The following is an 18,683-nucleotide window of genomic DNA, read 5'->3' as shown; positions in this document are numbered from 1 at the left end:
GAGGATTAAAAGCAGAATTTTATTGTTATCGGTAAGAGCAAAGTACTGTAGTCGTGCACAAAAAACCCACAAAAACTATTTTAGAAAAATTAGACAGATTTGGTTAACTTTAAACAATCCAATTGGAATGCCTTTTAGAACCCAATGGAGCATCTCAGAAGTAACCCAATCTCAGGACGACATGAAAGACAAACACATAACACTAAGGGGGAGGAAGGGCAAGTCATGACCCACCTAAAGGGACCTAAATATTCTACTGTAACAGGGTGGATTAATGGGGCCAGAACAAGTTTTTGTGATCTGGATTCTTAAAGATAGTGGTTGCTTTAAAAGTTTTAGGTTTAAGGTGTCAATTGTATTAATTGTGTTTAGTCACTTTTGGCAGTTTCATCATGGAATCACTCCACAGGTAGAGAAAATAAAGACTGAGTGATCTGATCTCTAAGGGATGGACAAGGTGATTATTATAGCTGGCTGCTCCATTAGGTCTCCTGCCCTCCCATGAACACTTATTGCCCTCACCGATCCCTTATGCCTTACAACAAATTAAGGATTAACAGACAAATGTAAACAAATACAGGGGGCAAGACGGTACACGGGAGCATGTGGCATATAAAAGCGGCCCTTGGAGGGAGAGGCATGGACTTAGACCAACTCTATTTTTTAGCAGCCATCTCAAATTATAGGATAAAAGTGCCAAGTTTACTAAAGGGCTGCACTGTCATGTCTGATCATCCCTCCTCTATAGAATATAACCAGATGCACCCGTTGACACTTTGCCCCTTCAGTGCCACAGATGTTAATATGGCCATTTCATAAACTTGGAACCAGCTAAGCAAAAACCCCCCCAAACCCCAGCCAACGTCTCACCCCCCAAGTCACATTGGGGTTTGTTGGGAATAGGGCAACTGTACATTAGACACGCACGCAGAGGGTGAGGAGGTCTGGAAACCTGGACAAGGCGATAAAGGGTGGTAGTTTAAGGCACAGACACATGGTAAGGGCTGCCTGGGATGTGCTCATCGCCCCACTTGACGACCAAGATGTAATCCCCCTTGTCTTTCAGGAGGTAAGTAACATTGTACAACCGGTTTCCAAGATGCTTCACTACAATTTCTTCACATGGGGTTTTTGGTCCATGAACCCCAACAAGCAGCATATTGTTACCTATTGAAACAAAGGAATGATTGCTTTCATTATTAAGAGTCCGGTATATTTGGTGCATTTAAATTTATGGAAATGAATAGACATCATTCTCACAGCTGAGGGGTTGTTACAATTATTTGCAGACTAGCAAATGCTCTGAAATTAACAACGTGAACTTCAGCAAAGCAAACCTGGCAACACCTCAGTCACTAGAATGTGGGCCAGATACACCAAATCTTTCAGCAGTGAGTGGAGCGACCGTTCTGCATGCATGGTACTCCATTCATTGGTATAAGCATGGGGGAAGGAATGGGGCAGCAGTCAGACTCCAGCAACATGTGAACATTGCCTAAAAGCTAATTTGTTGCTGACATCTCAGATGTTTGACCTGTGGTGTGGATTCTGTTTTGGTGCAGAACTCTTCAGTAACTTGTAGATGAGATTCCCATCAGCTTAGCTGCAATACTGTAGATTTTCTACCAGCAAGAGTGTGGAAATTCCACACACATTCCATTCACAAAAAGGGTGTGGATTTTCACACTTGGTACTTGTATCATTTTTCATTCATTTTGAGGAAAAGTTTCATCCAGGTCACTGGACTATAAGGAACTCACCAGCTTTGCTGCAATCTACTGTGAATGAGTTCTTCTGGCCGACAAAGGCTTTGTTCAAACCAAGACCTTTAGCGACTACTTTGCTTGCATCTGATGACACCCTTGGAAGGGCTCCTTGCTGTGTAAAGGCCTCACTTTTTGTAACAGAATCTACAAAGACTGAAGACGACTCATGGAGGCTGTGGCTTGTCACCAAGCGCTGCCCTACAAGAATAAATACAGACTGAGCCAAAAGACTTAATCCATATCTTATGTCTGCAACATCCAAGTCATCATGCACATGGTACACCAAATATAGACATACATGCCCAAATCCTTAGATCTAAACAAAGGATCTATTTAGGGAGGAAGGGAAGGAGCAGACATACCAGTAACTTTGGCTTTGAAGGGACTGCCAACAATATGATAAGGACCACCATATTTTATAGAGATCAGATAGCTACCAGGAGCCATTGGTGTGTAGGTAACTTTATAACCCTCCGCACACTCCTGGCAATCCATTTTGACCTTGGATGGTCCATCAATTGTCACAGTCAGCGCTCCAGCACCTGCATTTGTGGTGTTCACAATGAACTCTGCAGCATTTCCTGGAAAAGTAAAAAAATAAAATAAAGCCGAACTGTTGTATTGCATTGCTGAAGTATGGGTAAAGTACAATATCTACTCCACATTGGTAATGAATGAGACAAACAAGCTAAGGCCTTACCAGTGGTGCCACCTTCTAATCCAGGGCCATAGGCTGACACCATGCCTGGGTCTCCTGCTTGCCCTGGGTCTCCCACCCGAATTTTAAATGGACTGCCGGGAATATGGGAACCATTGAACTTAACATCAACAAGGTACAAGCCGTTCTCACGTGGAATGAAGCGAACAGCATACTTATCTGCAAGAAAACTGAGTATTATACTTATACATCACTTAAATTTTACATAAGTGTGAACATATTCTAGTGGCAGAATTTCTCTAAGGAAAAATAGTTTGAAATACAGAGTTGAAAACTGTATCAAGATGTTTATGCTCCATACCCCCCCAACACTTCTTACAGCAATGCGTTAAATGCCATCACCCCTCTTCCCAGACTGAGTAGTTAAAGAATCCAACCATTTCACCTTGCTCACCTTCATCAATCTCCGTCACATAGCACTCCTCCAGTGCCCCTGAAGGGCTGTGCACTTTGGCATCTAAAACTCCTTTGGCACCATTAAGACTTACTGCAAAAGATGCTGGCTGGTTGACCTTTAACCCTGACTCCTAAAAGCACATCAAATGGTTAAGAAACATTGCAAGCAGACTTTCCCCCAAATGTCAACCTCCATGCTGATCTGTCACAGACTGTTAATACCTACCTGTCCCGCTCCGGTTTAATGAGGGAGAGGAGGCTCATGAAGGAGAACCTGGCAGTGGTATACTGTTGTGTAAAGGAATGCCACAGGACTAGGAAACATGATTGATTCGGGTCACACAGACATCACTGCCTCCTTTATGGCTGGTGGAGAGCAGCAATAAAGAGGTTTTTGACAGCAGGTATTTGAGTGTGACAAATTTCCTTCTACCATGAATGGGTCAACCATGCGGCTACAATCCAGGTAGCTGGCTGATTGGTTTGCAGAAACAAGGCGCAAAGAAGTGGAAAAGGGAGGGAAAGAAAAAAAAAAAAAAAAAAAAGCAAAGCAGCCTGAAGAGATTCAGGACCCTAAAAGGAGCCTCCAGGCATGACACAGTAAACCAGAGCCATGATTCAGGTCCACTTTCCTCTCCCTCTTTTAACACTGGCAGGTTTGGGTCAAGATTCGCATCCTGTTAAAAGCCTTTAAGAAAGACACGAGAAAAACACACGAGAGCCTCCTGAGTCAGCTGGGAACCTGTCGCAGGAAGGGGTGTACTGGGGGGAGATAGAATTCGGACTGATTGGGGGATGTAAAACCTTGCCAAGTTCTGTAGAGGGCAGCACTTGTGCTATTAAGTGAATAGATGAGAGTGTGATCTGTAGGCTGGGCAGAAATGGAGCAGGAACAGTTAGGCCATATACACATTGAGTAAATGGATGCAGAAATTTCTACATCTCTTGGAAGGAAAGACAGCTGCAAGAACACTTGTTTTTTGCCCTGCATTTGTTGACCAATTTGAGTCAATGGTGAAAAACGTTGAGCATTGACATGCTGCAGACTTTCTGCACCAAATCTGCAAGTCAAATACGCAACGTGTGCATGACACTTCAGGTTTCTCATTCACTTTGCTGGCATTAGGATTGATTCAGGTTTTGATGCAAACGTGAATAAGCCCTTATAAGTAACCAAGTCAGTGTCAATGCAAACTTCTGTGCTCACTTTAGCACTGAGCTGGTCTGGGAATATGAGGGATCTTGGCAGCTGCTCAGGAGACAGATTCTCTGCCCAACCAGTACGGGCTAAGGTTTTTCCCAGTGCCTCACCTGAAGACTAGAAACAGTGAGTCTGCGAGAATCGTCAGATGGAGAACCCACTGGAACAATGAATGGACTGTCCGGGATGTGCTCGTCGTTGAACTTGACGGAGACTTCATAATCACCTACAACAAAGCCAATAAAAATTATTATTTAGTAGGACATTAAACCAACTGGTTCCAATTAAAAGGGCTCGAACTTTTTTGGACTTGCAAATCAGATTTGTGTATAACAGCATTATATACAAGTTATAGTTGATAGAGCTGAGAAGAGGAAAGGTTTATGTATAGCCCTGCCAGGACCATCCATCCTTACACTAGCGTAGTAGCTTTATAGTCTAACTCCCATCTTCCTAAATAGCTAGTGCCCGGCTTTGAAGGAAAACCATGTGAACTTTGAAGCAGTGGTGTGGGTTACCAACACCCAGGGACAGGGAAACATTTTGTGCCCCTTAACTAGTGTACAGTTCACACTCTGAGTCCAGTATAAGACATCTTTTCTCTTAAGACTAATGTAACTATAGATTGCCCTTGGACCTCTAGTTTTCTTTTTCTGCTGAAATCATGCAGAACATTTTAAAAATTATAAAAAAAACTTCAATTTTTTTAATGTAACCATCATCCTAAATCCAACCCTAGTATGAAGGGATAGATTTTGCAGACACTTGTGGCTCTCCCAACGCTGTATCGCGGCTTTGAAGAGTCTGCACACTCGCAGCATTTGGAACATGCTGACCTCTACAATATAACCTACCTGGCTCCTGGACAATGTAGGAAACGCCACACGAGCCATCTTTCCTATCTTCAAAAGCAATTTCGGCTTTGCTTGGACCCTCTACTGCAATGGACAGACCCCCAGCACCAGCTTCCCTTGTCCAAATACTAAACTCAGCTGAAATGACACACATTACAAAAAGTTTAGTTAAATCAGTTCATTAGGAAATATCAATACAAAAGAACATTGGCACAATAAATACATAGCTGAAGAGACAGCCAGTTACCAAGGACAGAATCTTTATGCAGAGACATACACTACACTCCCCCTGAAGTTGTCAGTGCACCTTACCTGGGGTTCCAACCTCTGCCTTCTCCAAGCCAGGTCCACCAGCCCGAACTTTGTGTGCACCACCTTCACCTAAGGGGCCTACAGTAAACTGGAATGGGCTTCCAGGAACATGCTGCCCCTTGTACTTGACGCTGACGGTGTGAACACCCATTTCAGTAGGGACAAATCTGATGCAGTAAGTGTTGTTCTCCCCTTCCATTATTTCTGCATCATGAATCTTGCCAGATGGACTTGTGACCTGAGCAGTCATGTCGTGAATGCTGATTTCTGCAAGTTAGACAGCAAGCATCTTAATGTAACAGTTATCGTGAAAGATATTACACGCCACATCTTCAACCTGCACCAAACTCTAGGATGAAGATCGCTGGTTTCTGGATAAGTGAATACAGAGACTCCAGCACATGGATAGTCATCTCCTCTAAAACAAAACAGCAGAGCTGATCCAGAGGTAGGACCAACAGACATTTAGGGCATATCATATACTGATCATATACTTTAAATGCTTAAGGTGGAAATACCCCTTTAAGGCTATTTTCACACTTGCTTTTTTTGTGCTGCGTGTGCAGTTCAAAACGCGCATAAAAACGCATCATGCGTTTTTAATGCGCTCTTGTTTTTTGCAAAAACGCATGCTTATTTTGCACATGACTATGCGCACGTCAGTGCTCCCATAGATTTTAATGGGTTTTGGGTGAATTTTGTGCGCATGCTTTTTTGAGACAGGTCAGACGCACAAAAAAAATACAACAGGTTGCATTTTGTGTGCCTGGGCGCAAACTACAAAAAACGCATGCGCATACAAACGTGTACAAATGCATGACAATGTGCACATGTTAAGTATAGGAAAAAAAACGCATGTGCATGTATGTGCAAAAACGCAGCTCAAAAAACACAAGTGTGAAAGTAGCCCAAGTAAGAAATTTCACATTCACAATACGCCATCTCTTAAAAGATAGCTCATTTCAAAGGAACCAGTCATGTTGAAAACGGTATTAGATCTTTTGGTAGGAGGAGCTTATCAGGACGATTTGTGGGAAAAGTTTCAGTAAGGCCGGTTTCACATTAGCGCATTTTCAGCACGCGCACGGCCGGGGGTAGCTCCGCCCCCTATCCGGCTCTCTGCCCGGCGTGCCCGCCCCTTCCTTGTAGCGCCGCCTCCTAGCGGACAGCGGCGCCTGCGATCGGCGCACCCTATCTTTAGCATAGGGTGCGCCGATCGTGCGCAGGCCGTGCGCTAGTTGCGCTTTGACCTGCGCTGCGCACTTTTGACGGTGCGCGCCAAAATCAAACTTTTCGGATTTTGGCGCGCACGGCGCACCGTCAAAAGTGCGCAGCGCAGGTCAAAGCGCAACTAGCGCACGGCCTGCGCACGATCGGCGCACCCTATGCTAAAGATAGGGTGCGCCGATCGCAGGCGCCGCTGTCCGCTAGGAGGCGGCGCTACAAGGAAGGGGCGGGCACGCCGGGCAGAGAGCCGGATCGGGGGCGGAGCTACCCCCGGCCGCGCGCGCGCTGAAAATGCGCTAATGTGAAACCAGCCTAAAACATACATTTTACTCAGATCCCTGGTATGCACAAGTCCAGTTGCCAGGGATATTCAGTGATCGACACGCTGCTATACCACTGTATGTAAAGTAGGACCACATACTGGACATCAAGGCATACAAACACCAGGGATACGAGTCCAGTGGGTGGTTCTACTCAGTGACGGCTGCAGGTACTGAATAACTCCGCCCACTGGACTCCTGCATAAAAATACCAGGGATTTCAATGAATAAAATACAAGCTATACTAAAGCTTTTCCAACAAACCAATATCATGCTGCTAGGCTCCACAGATCAGAATGTATGCAAGAGGGACTTACCAGGTATTTTCAGGCTAAGGTCACACTGGCTTCCAATATTTGCAACAGATGGCGCCGTTCTTCTACGTGTGATACTCTCCTTTAACCTTCCTTCACCTGTGACTTTGACAGAGAATGGACTGCCTAAAGAAAATAATGGCAGAACATTACACCAAGCCTCAGTTGAAGCGGTCTGCTTTATTAGGGGGTTGAGCAGAAAGTGGAGAATTCAATAGTTTCCCGGGGACTGTGGAGTGGAGCAGGGTATATCAGTTGTCAAACAACAAGATCAAAGACATTGCAGCATTAGGAAGTGACATGAGGTGACTCATAGTAAAGGAAAGAAGTTTTGTACTTTTCTATTGCAGGAGATACCTGGCACATGCTGGTCAGCAAACTTTATGTTGATGATATAATTTCCAGGCTCTGTTGGACAGTATGTCACTTTGCACGTCCCATCTTCTAAGTCTTCTGTGTTGATATCTACTTTACTGGGACCTTCAATGGAGAGACTAAGACCACCATAACCTGAAATAAGTCGGGAAAAAAAATAATTTTTGGCTGTGATTTAACCCCTTCATGACCAGAGGTATTTTCGGTTGTGTTTTAGTTTTTTGCTCCCCTTTTTCCCCCCCAGAGCCCTTTTATTTTTCCATAAATATGGCCACATGAGGGCTTTTTTTGCAGGACCAGTTGTACTTTTGAACAACACTATTGGTTTTACCATGTCGTATACTAAAAGATAATTAAAATATGAGAAAAAAAAATTCTAAGTGCGGTGACATCGCAAAAAAAGTGCAATTCCACACTTTGTTTGGCTTTAATAGGCTCATTAAATGCTAAAGCTGACCTGTCATTATGATTATCCAGGTCACTACGAGTTCATGGACACCAAACATGTCTAGGTTCTTTATCTAAGTGGTGGAAAAAAAAAAAATTCCAAGGTTTTTTTTTTTTTTTTTTTTAACCCCTTCATGACCAAGCCTATTTTGACCTTAATGACCAGGCCATTTTTTGCAAATCTGACCAGTGTCCCTTTATGAGGTAATAACTCAGGAACGCTTCAACGGATCCTAGCGATTCTGAGATTGTTTTTTCGTGACATATTGGGCTTCATGTTAGTGGTAAATTTAGGTTGATAATTTTTGCGTTTATTTGTCAAAAAATCAGAAATTTGGTGAAAATTTAGAAAATTTTGCGATTTTCAAATTTTGAATTTTTATTCTGTTAAACCAGAGAGTTATGTGACACAAAATAGTTAATAAATAACATTTCCCATATGTCTACTTTACATCAGCACAATTTTGGAAACAAAATATTTTTTTGTTAGGAAGTTATAAGGGTTAAAAGTTGACCAGCGATTACTCATTTTTACAATAAAATTTACAAAACCATTTTTTTTAGGGACCACCTGACATTTGAAGTCACTTTGAGGGGTCTATATGGCAGAAAATACCCAAAAGTTACACCATTCTAAAAACTGCACCCCTCAAGCTACTCAAAACTACATTCAAGAAGATTATTAACCCTTCAGGTGTTTCACAGGAACTAAAGCAATGTGGAAAGAAAAAATGGACATTTTAATTTTTCCAACAAAAATTTTCTTTTAGCATCAATTTTTTCATTTTCACATGGGAAACAGGATAAAATGGATCCTAAAATTTGTTGAGCAATTTCTCCTGAGTGCACAGATACCTCATATGTGGTCATAAACCACTGTTTGGGTGCACGGCATGGCCCGGAAGGCAAGGAGCACCATTTGACTTTTTGAATGGAAAATTAGCTCCAATCGTTATCGGACACCATGTCGCATTTGGAGAGCCCCTGTGCACCTAAACATTGGAGCTCCCCCACAAGTGACCCCATTTTGGAAACTAGACCCCCTAAGGAACTTATCTAGACGTGTAGGGAGCACTTTGAACCCCCAAGTGCTTCACAAAAGTTTATAACACAGAGCAGTGAAAATAAAAAATAATATTTTTTCCTCAAAAATGATTTTTAGCACACTATTTTTAATTTTCACAAGTCTAACAGGAGAAATTGGACCACAAATCTTGTTGTCCAGTTTGTCCTGAGTACGCTGGTACCCCATATGTGGGGGGGAACCACTGTTTGGGCACACGGCAGGGCTCAGAAGGGAAGGAGCGCCATTTGACTTTTTGAAATGCAAATTACTTCCAATCGTTAGCGGACACCATGTTGTGTTTGGAGAGCCCCTGTGTGCCTAAACATTGGAGCTCCCCCACAAATGACCCCATTTTGGAAACTAGACCCCCTAAGGAACTTATCTAGATGTGTGGTAAGCACCTTGAACCCCCAAGTGCTTCACAGAAGTTTATAACGCAGAGACGTGAAAATAAAAAATATTTTTTTTCCCCAAAAAAAATGATTTTTAGCCAGCAATTTTTTTCTTCACAAGGGTAGCAGGATAAATTGGACCCCAAAAGTTGTTGTACAGTTTGTCCTGAGTACGCTGGTGCCCCATATATGGGGGGGAACTATTGTTTGGGCACACGTAAGGGCTCGGAATGGAAGTAGTGGCGTTTTGAAATGCAGACTTTGATGGAATGGTCTGCGGTCGTCATTACGTTTGCAGAGCCCCTGATGTGCCTAAACAATAGAAACCCCCCACAAGTGACCCCATTTTGGAAACTAGACCTCCCAAGTAACTTATCTAGATGCCTGGTGAGCACTTTGGACCCCCAAGTGCTTCACAGAAGTTTATAACGCAGAGACGTGAAAATTTAAAAAAAAATTTACACAAAAATATTTTTTTAGCCCCCAATTTTTTATTTTCCCAAGGGTACCAGGAGAAATTAGACCTCCAAAGTTGTTGTGCAATTTTTCCTGAGTACGCTGATACCCCATATGTTGGGGTAAACCACTGTTTGGGCACACGTCGGGGCTTGGAAGGGAGGAAGCACCGTTTAACTTTTTGAACGCAAAATTGGCTGGAATCAATGGTTGCACCATGTCGCGTTTGGTGACCCCCTGATGTGCCTAAACAGTGGAAACCCCTCAATTCTAACTCCAGCCCTAACCCCAACACACCCCTAACCACAGCCCTAACCCCAACACATCCATAACCCTAATCCCAACCCTAACCATAACCCTAATCCCAACCCTAACCATAACCCTAACCACAAGCCTAACCCTAATTCCAAGCCTAACCCTAATTCCAAGCCTAACCCTAATTCCAACCCTAACCCTAATTCCAACCCTAACCCTAATTCCAACCCCAACCCTAATTCCAACCCCAACCCTAATTCCAACCCTAACCCTAATTCCAACCCTAACCCTAATTCCAACCCTAACCCTAATTCCAACCCTAACCCTAATTCCAACCCTAACCCTAATTCCAACCCTAACCCTAATTCCAACCCTAACCCTCTTTCCAACCCTAACCCTCTTTCCAACCCTAACCCTCTTTCCAACCCTAACCCTCTTTCCAACCCTAACCCTCTTTCCAACCCTAACCCTCTTTCCAACCCTAACCCTCTTTCCAACCCTAACCCTCTTTCCAACCCTAACCCTCTTTCCAACCCTAACCCTCTTTCCAACCCTAACCCTCTTTCCAACCCTAACCCTCTTTCCAACCCTAACCCTCTTTCCAACCCTAACCCTCTTTCCAACCCTAACCCTCTTTTCAACCCTAACCCTCTTTTCAACCCTAACCCTCTTTTCAACCCTAACCCTAACCCTCTTTTCATAACCCTAACGGAAAAAAAAAAATAAAATTATTATATTTTATTAGTTCTGCCTACCTATGGGGGTGATAATCGGGGGGTTTATTTACTTTTTCTTTCATTTTGATCACTGTGAGAGTGATCAAAATGAAAGAATGGAATCTGCAGTCTGCAGATTCGGGCGGGCGCACTGCGCATGCGCCCGCCATTTTCAAAGATGGCGGCGCCCATCATCCGGACCCGAGGGACACCGGGAGGGACGGGGGGACACCAGAGGTACCGGGGGGGGGGGTGAGGGGGGGATCGGAGGCTGGCGGGGAGCAGAGGGAATGGGAGGGGGGCAGATGATGACAGCGGCGGCAGATCGCCGCTGTCATTCAGTTGCGGGGGGGCGATCGCCGGTGGGGGGGGGGTGGAATTGGTGTCTCCAGCCATGTCCGATGCTACAGCAGCGTCGGACATGGCTGGATTGTAATATTTCATCAATTTTCATTGATGAAATATTACTATCGCTCTGATTGGCTGTTAAAAGTGAAACAGCCAATCAGAGCGATCGTAGCCACGTGGGGGCGAAGCCACGCCCCCTGTGGTGAATTACAAAGCCCCCTGTATCTGCGGGTCGGGTGACCTTTCAGTGACCCCGGTCACCCGACCCGCAGGGGGGCTTTGAAGTCATGACGCCACATAGGCGTCACTGGTCAGATTTGAACCAGGTTTCATGACGCCTATGTGGCGTCATTGGTCGTGAAGGGGTTAAACAATTTGCACCATTTTCTTATATCTGTCGAGTCTCCATTTTTCGTGTTCAGTTTGGGTGAGAGCTTACTTTTTGCGTGCCGAGCTGACGTTTAATGATATCATTTTCGTGCAGATACGTTCTTATGATCGCTCGCTATTGCATTTTAATGCAATGTCACGGGGACCAAACAATTCTGGTGTTTTGACTTCCCGCTGCTCCGATCAGGTTAATTTTCTTATTGATAGTTTAGACTATTCTGAACGCAGCAACACCAAATACGTGTATGTTTGATTTGTTATAGTTTGTTTTGAATGGGGCGAAAGGGGGTGATTTGTAAAAAAAAATTTCAAACCTTTGGCATGCTTCAATAGTCTCCATGGTAGACTAGAAGCTACCACAACCCAATTGGTTCTGCTACATACAAGCAATGATTTGATCACCTGTATGTAACTGAATTACTCACTTGCTATGAGTGCCGACCACAGCAAGCCAGTAGTGACAACCTTAGAGATCTCAAAGAGACCTCTGGTTGTCATGCCAACCCATTGGTGACCCGCGATCATGGACGGAGGTCACTCGTCGGCAGATTTCTGGCACGACTGCTGGAAGCGCATGTTAAATACCACCGTCAGCATTTGACAGCGGCATTTAATGGATTAATAGCCACGGTGAATCGTGATTCCACCAGCGGCTATTCCAGGGACATGTCAGCTGTTCAAAACCGACATCTGCGTACTATTACGCCCGAAGTTGGAAAGGGGTTAAGTCAGTTTTTAATTTTAAGGTTTAGATAGAGTGGGTATCCCACCACTTTAGCATCTCTTTATATAGACTTGTCTTACCCGCTTCTCTAGTGTCAATAATGAACTCTGCCGGCTCAAACGTTCTTCCTTCAGTCAGGCCCTGACCAGAGACAACCACACGACTCGCGTCACCAATCTCTGACTGGCTGATCATTACGGTGATTGGACTGTTGGGAATGTGTTGGCCATTTTTCTTGATGCTAACAATATGTTCTCCAGTCTCCTTTGGCACGAAAGATATACCTTCAAATAAAAGGAAAGCTGTGATTACAAACCATAACCAACAAATTAACCCTAAAGTAAAAGAAAATATACAAGTCAAAAACTTGCCTATATGTCCATTGCGGAGCCTCTTGAGAAGACATGGTTCTTCCCTTCCAGAAGGAGAGGTCACTGTAGCTGTCAACTGAGTCAGATCAGTCTCCGTGATATTGAGTGGAATATCCGCAGAAGAACCCACTTTAAGTTGGGACAAGCGCATAGTGTCGTCACCTATAGGATAAATTACAATGTTTATTGAAGAACCAAGATTTTACAATGGTTAAACTGCAAATTCTAAATTTGTAAACCCAGCCTGGCAAGATTTAAGAAAAAAAAAAAAACAAACAAAAAAAACCCACCAACCTGTGATTTTGGCAACAAAAGGACTGCCGGGGATGTGTTTGTTGTTGTACTTAACCAGGATGTTATAGTCTCCAGGAAGGACGGGAAGGTAAGATACTGAGCATGTGCCATCCTGGTTATCAGTGCAGCTAATCTCTGCTTTGGAAGGACCTTCAATGGCCAGCGACAAACCACCTATGTGCAAAAAAAAAAAAAAAAAAAGTTTACATTTCTCTTGATCTCAAGCCTTCAATAAAAATTTACATAATCGCCCCTTGGTACTTGCCTTCACCAGCATCTTTGGTGTTCACGGTGAACACGGCAGGCTTATTTACTGTGCCGTGAATCAATCCTGGACCATAGGCTGTAACATGGCCACTGTTCACATAATCCACATAGAACTGCAGGGGGCTTCCTGAAAATTAAGACGTTTAAAGGTGGTAAAATCTGATCAGTGTTTAAATTGTAGAATTTCATAGTTCACATAGGTTAATCTTAATGGTTTCCACCCACACAAAGACATACAGATCGGGAATTTAAATTATCACTGTACCCATGGGGGCGCAATGTAAAGCTGAATATGACAGCGATATACAAGTATAATAAATCTTTAAAACAGTTTACAGGTGTTGTGTAGCATTGGAACACAGCTGCCTCTTCCATAAACACCACACTTTTCTACAGGTTATGTCTGGTATTGCAGCACAGCTTGACTGAAAGGAATAGAGCAACACTGCAATATCACATACCAAATGCAGATGAGTAGCTCTGAATCTTTGGAAGGAAGCCTTTTCAATCCTGGATGAACCCTTCCAGGAAAGTCAATTTTGTAGCTGAAATCAGATATTCGATTCCAAACTAAATCTGATCAATGGCAGAGATTTAAGCAAAATGGAAGTGGAAAAGGATTCCCTAAAATCCTAAATATTGTATGCAATTTCTGTATAAAAAAAACCTGTTTAAAAATGAACTCATATGAAAGAGGCTTACAAGATACTTATGGTATATGGCATAAATTGACTGCCAATTTTCCTTCAAGATTGCACTAATCAAGTGCACTGTGCATACGGAGATTAGCCTTGGATACCTTTCATCATCAAGTTTGGGTTGTTGTGTGCAGCAATGATAACTTACCAGGAATGTGGATGCCATCATATTTGATGTCCATCTCATGAAGTCCGGCTTCTGTAGGAGCGTATCTGACAGTGACTGTTCCATCTTTGTTATCGGTGATGTCCGGTTTGGCCACTTTCCCAGAAGGCATACGCACCTCTCCTACATTGTAAAGGAGCAGGATGAAAGTCACATTTAACGACTAACTCAAATTAGGAGACCGACCACCCCCCCCCCCCCCCCTCCAAAAAAAAAAAAAAGCACAAACCCATGACGTGACAAGTGTTTACCTGTGATCTCTCCTTTCTTGATAGTGAAGGGAATGACCAAGTCAAACGGTCTCAAGCCGGCAACATCCAGTCCATTCACTCCCATCACAGGGCGATCTGTAGCCTAAACAGAAGGAGCCATACATGAGCGACTAGTTAATGAAATAGAGCACGAAAAAGGGGGAAAACAAAAATTTGAGGACATTTGATATGAAAAAACAAAGAAACCCAAAACTGCAATGCAAGTTCATCAAGGCAGGGAGGGAAAAAAAAAAAATTTGACAATTGGCAGCTTTGTTTATGGTGGCTACTACCCAGAAGTGGTTAATCCCCAATTACAAGGTGTAGGACCCATCACATATGGTAGGTTAAGCCTCTGTCAACCCCTTTGGAATTTCAGGAACAGGTGGGGGGGGGGGGGGGGGGGAAAAAAAAACCCTGATGAACGAACAATGGAATTTAGGATTATAAATAAATGTAACAACAAAAACCCAGAAACTGCATGATGAAGTCTTTGCAGTAAGTTTATCCAAAAACTTGGCAAACCTGGAAACATGAATTCTGCAAGAGACTACATTTCTGAACACATGGAGGAAAAAAAAAAAAAAAAAAAATATGGGATGAGATAGACGGATATAAAGTGTTAACGCCCTCCTGCCACCCGACATTTGGTGGCTGGTTGGAAATCTGACAAAGACTTAATGAGATGTCGGTAGTAAGAAGAATGGGAAGATGTGGCAGACAACTGGAATTGATAAAGCGGAGAGGTATGAGCCCGGCCATACGACCCCCACAACCCTCCCAAAATTTTGTTCCAGAGGAGACTGAGGAAAATACCATATCTGGAACAATATACACAGGGAAGGAACTTTCCTTGGAATTCGTCTTGTGTGGTCACAGCAGAAGCAGAGAGAAGGTATTCACACTAGTGACCCTATACCAGCAGAGCACTGCAGAAGGCAATGTGAGTGCTGATGGCACATGCAAAAACCCTCGCATGCAAGCAAAGCGCTAAACCTACAAGGATAAACAAGTTATGCCTATGCAACCCCATTTAACCCATTATTTACAATTAAATGGCAGCCTAAAAAAAAAAAAAAAAAAAACCCCACAAAACGGAATTGTGTTACATCTAATAAAAGACTGGGTGCTTGAGCTACGAGCAAGATTTGGAGAGAGTTTTGAACTCCAAAATGTCTTCCCTGTCCCATAGTGTTCCAGGTTGTTTTTTCCCCTCCATGAATAAAACAGTTACTGTTAAAAGACAGGGTACCCAGGGTTGCTGCATGCCCGGGTATGCGTAAGGTGGGGCTAACTGCTGCTGAGCCATCTGCTGAGGCATCATTTGCTCGCCGTCCAGAGCCTGCGTTGGAGGTGTAAGAACACATTAGTCACATAACTAAAAATACATCAAGACATGTGGAGGAAACGAAAAGCTATGTGGGACACTTTAATGATTGAGGAAATATTGTGTATTTTTACAATCTGCATTATATTCTTATGCTTTAAAGTCTGATCCGTTATGCTTGAGTATTTCAGATTCTAACTCCAATATCGCCCAATATGGTGTTTAGATATCAGATGGCATGCATTTCATCTTTATTAGATCACTTTACAGTAAGTCTATGACAATACTCTAAGAGTTATTCTCATCTTAATTGGAAAAATTGCAAAATGATTAGAAAATAAAAAAAGTATATTGTTTAAGCTATTGTTCATTGCCTAGGTTACTGGCCACCTCCGCAGTTTATCAGCTGTGACTTGCCCCTTAGGCAAGGAGTACATCGCTTACAAGCTCTTTGCTCTACAGCTTGCAAGTGCTGCTCTGAAGCGGAGCAGATCTGATGCTGCAGAGGTAGCGCTGTCCTGCTTGGAGAATCAGAAGAAAAAAAGAAGAATGGGGCAAACAATGCCACTTCTTTGAACTGTGAATCAGCAGCGGCTTTCTCCACGGGAAGATTGAAGAGCTGGGGATTGGGGTGCTACTGAAGGATGATCATGAAAGACTCATTTGTTTTCCATATTATTAAATATTTTATTGCCAAAAAGTCAGGCTTTATAGCTAAAGCAGCAAAAATTGAGTTTACTCCATACTTACTGTAACTTGGAAGGGGCTGTTCGGGATGTGTTCCCCACCAAAGCGCACACAAATTACATATTTGCCAGGTTGAGGGGCCGTGTAGAAGATATCAAAAGTACCATCTTCATTTTCTACAACATCTACATCCACTTCTGTGCCATCTGGCGTGCACACTGTACATGTCACTTTACCCTTGCCAGCCGCCTTGGCATCAACTGTTATTACAGTCTCTTCACCAATCTGGATAGTGGGTCCGATGCCCGCTCCTGTGCAGAACCAGGATGTGGGAAGGTACATAGTGAGCATGAGACATTCGGTTTACAAATTTTTTTTCCAGCTCCTTCCATGCGCCACCACTCTAAGCTGCAGATAGTTTTTAGTATTGTATTGTTTCTAACATTCACAGCCAGATGCCCTTCTGTTCTACAAGAAGCTCAGTTCTCAGGAAATTTTATGCACAAGATAAAAAAAAAAAAAAAAAAGTGAAAAATGCAACCTTACAAAGATGCATAATTTTGTACTAAATACGTCACGTCCAGCACTTGTCGGAAGAAATTTGACTGGATTGTTTATTATACTAGTTACCTCTACCACCAAGAGGACACCTTTAAAGGTGGACAGATGTTTAAAAAAAAAAGGCCCTACTAACAGACAAAACAAGTTCTCAAAATTAAAACCTTTAAAAACACCAGACGTCAGCAATGAAAATGCTAAAGCTCCCAACAGTTAGTAGTGGAGCAAAAACATTTCCAGGACCCTGATCCAGTAGTCCATGGCTGCCCATCCAATGCCCTGTGAACCTACTCTCCTACCTTCAGCATTTCCAGGGCCTCTGATCAGTGCTTGATACAACATCATGTGTTTACCACAATGACAACTTTGTGCCAGGCCCAAGTTAGAAGAGGTGTTGTAGATTCTGCAGTTAGGAAGAAAGTCATATGCTCTGGCCATACACGTGGCTAGTGGACCAGGGTCTGGAGAACATCTAGTTAGAAGGCCATGTCCTCATGGGTTTGTTAAGCTGCATGTTTGCACATGGAAAAACCTGCTGCGTATTAGCGTTACCAGCAATGTAGAGGAGATTTAAGAAATGCCTTAAGACAAGCAGCAGATGTAAAGTCTGCAGTATGTAAATTGATGCCTCATTATTTTGTTCCCCCTAGCCAGTCCCAAGTAGCAGAGCCCTTCACGTACATGGGACACCAAAATGGCAAAAATAAAATAAGGTAGATTCTCCAGTGTAAAAAAAGTTTTAAAATCAAATACTTTGTGCAACTTTAATATACAGTGAGATTTTTTTGGAAAGTGACAGGATCAACATTCCCTCCAGAATTGGTGATCTGTGGCTTTGTGCACTTGAGCAGTTAATTTCCTGAGTGAGCGATTTCCAGAAGAACATCCTGAAGAGAAGAGCAGAAGAGGGTGAAAGTGTGCAGAGCAAAGTGAGATTATAACTACAGTTAGGGTCAAGGATTGAGGAGCCATACAAAGCAGGCATGCAAGTAGCAAGTCAGAAGACAAAACATGCAGTAAGGAACTCCTGTCCCAAATAAAGTCCTACCCTCCAGTGTTAGGGAGTGTGGTCGGTTCAGAGTGGCTTTTTACGGTACACCCCATTCATGGGCCTTTACAGAATCAGGGCTGTTTCCATGCTAAAACCATGGCCTCCACCCATTTATGGCAGAGGTTTCAGTTCCGTAATAATTAAAGGCACAGGCTTGAGGCCAATATGGAAGCTTACCAGAATATTCAAAAACCTTCCATCATGCATTGGCATGATTTACCAAGCTAGATGTGACCTATGACTGGCTTTAAAGCCAAAGTTTTCAGAAGGTTCCACATTTTGTTAATGTCTTACTTGGTTAAACCATTTAGAAATCTATTGTCAGACTGTAGCTGTATAACTCTTCACACCACACTCCACAACCCTGCTGTATAGCAACTCCAAAACAATCAAGTCTGAGGTCCAGACATCCTGCCACTGAAATGCGGTTATAAGGGTTTTTTTTTTTTTTTTTTTTTTTACAACATTACTAAAATGGTCAGTAAGACAAACCAAAAGTCTAAATTAGGGCACGTTGGTAGGCAATGGTCATTGCCATTATATAGAAAAAGTGCATCATGCCTACAAGAAAAGCCAACTGCTAACAACCCATCTGACCAGCTCTATGGATGTTTGGGCTATTCACAGCTGTTATTTGAAGCTAGAACACAACCATCATTGTTAGTCTAAGATTTAGGTTGGTGCATGGACATACAGAAAAGGCTGTTCATCACTATAGGACCACCCACTGGACTAT

General features: G+C 43.1%; 1 protein-coding gene across 6 annotated transcripts in view; it reads right to left on the bottom strand.

Moving 5' to 3' along the window:
* Positions 1 to 18,683, bottom strand: part of FLNA (filamin A) — a 143,947-nt gene continuing 125,264 nt past the window's right edge. For 3 of the 6 annotated variants that reach the window (XM_073590823.1, XM_073590824.1, XM_073590826.1), the window contains 18 exons: positions 16,402 to 16,649; positions 15,577 to 15,666; positions 14,325 to 14,427; positions 14,056 to 14,196; positions 13,208 to 13,336; positions 12,943 to 13,116; positions 12,649 to 12,810; positions 12,358 to 12,561; positions 7,466 to 7,618; positions 7,112 to 7,234; positions 5,248 to 5,514; positions 4,936 to 5,073; positions 4,192 to 4,307; positions 2,879 to 3,011; positions 2,467 to 2,643; positions 2,129 to 2,347; positions 1,761 to 1,964; positions 1 to 1,167 (listed from right to left, as the gene is read on the bottom strand). In XM_073590823.1, coding sequence (XP_073446924.1) covers positions 980 to 1,167; positions 1,761 to 1,964; positions 2,129 to 2,347; positions 2,467 to 2,643; positions 2,879 to 3,011; positions 4,192 to 4,307; positions 4,936 to 5,073; positions 5,248 to 5,514; positions 7,112 to 7,234; positions 7,466 to 7,618; positions 12,358 to 12,561; positions 12,649 to 12,810; positions 12,943 to 13,116; positions 13,208 to 13,336; positions 14,056 to 14,196; positions 14,325 to 14,427; positions 15,577 to 15,666; positions 16,402 to 16,649 — 2,969 coding nt within the window. In that variant the 3' untranslated portion in view covers positions 1 to 979. The remainder of the gene's footprint in view (positions 1,168 to 1,760; positions 1,965 to 2,128; positions 2,348 to 2,466; positions 2,644 to 2,878; positions 3,012 to 4,191; positions 4,308 to 4,935; positions 5,074 to 5,247; positions 5,515 to 7,111; positions 7,235 to 7,465; positions 7,619 to 12,357; positions 12,562 to 12,648; positions 12,811 to 12,942; positions 13,117 to 13,207; positions 13,337 to 14,055; positions 14,197 to 14,324; positions 14,428 to 15,576; positions 15,667 to 16,401; positions 16,650 to 18,683) is intronic. The other 3 variants (XM_073590825.1, XM_073590827.1, XM_073590828.1) reach the window with 1 other exon arrangement.

The sequence above is a fragment of the Dendrobates tinctorius genome, unplaced genomic scaffold, assembly GCF_039654945.1.
Source record: "Dendrobates tinctorius isolate UK_male_01 unplaced genomic scaffold, ASM3965494v1 ptg000120l, whole genome shotgun sequence".
Lineage (NCBI taxonomy): Eukaryota > Metazoa > Chordata > Amphibia > Anura > Dendrobatidae > Dendrobates > Dendrobates tinctorius.
This window is presented reverse-complemented; position numbering and strand designations above follow the sequence as displayed.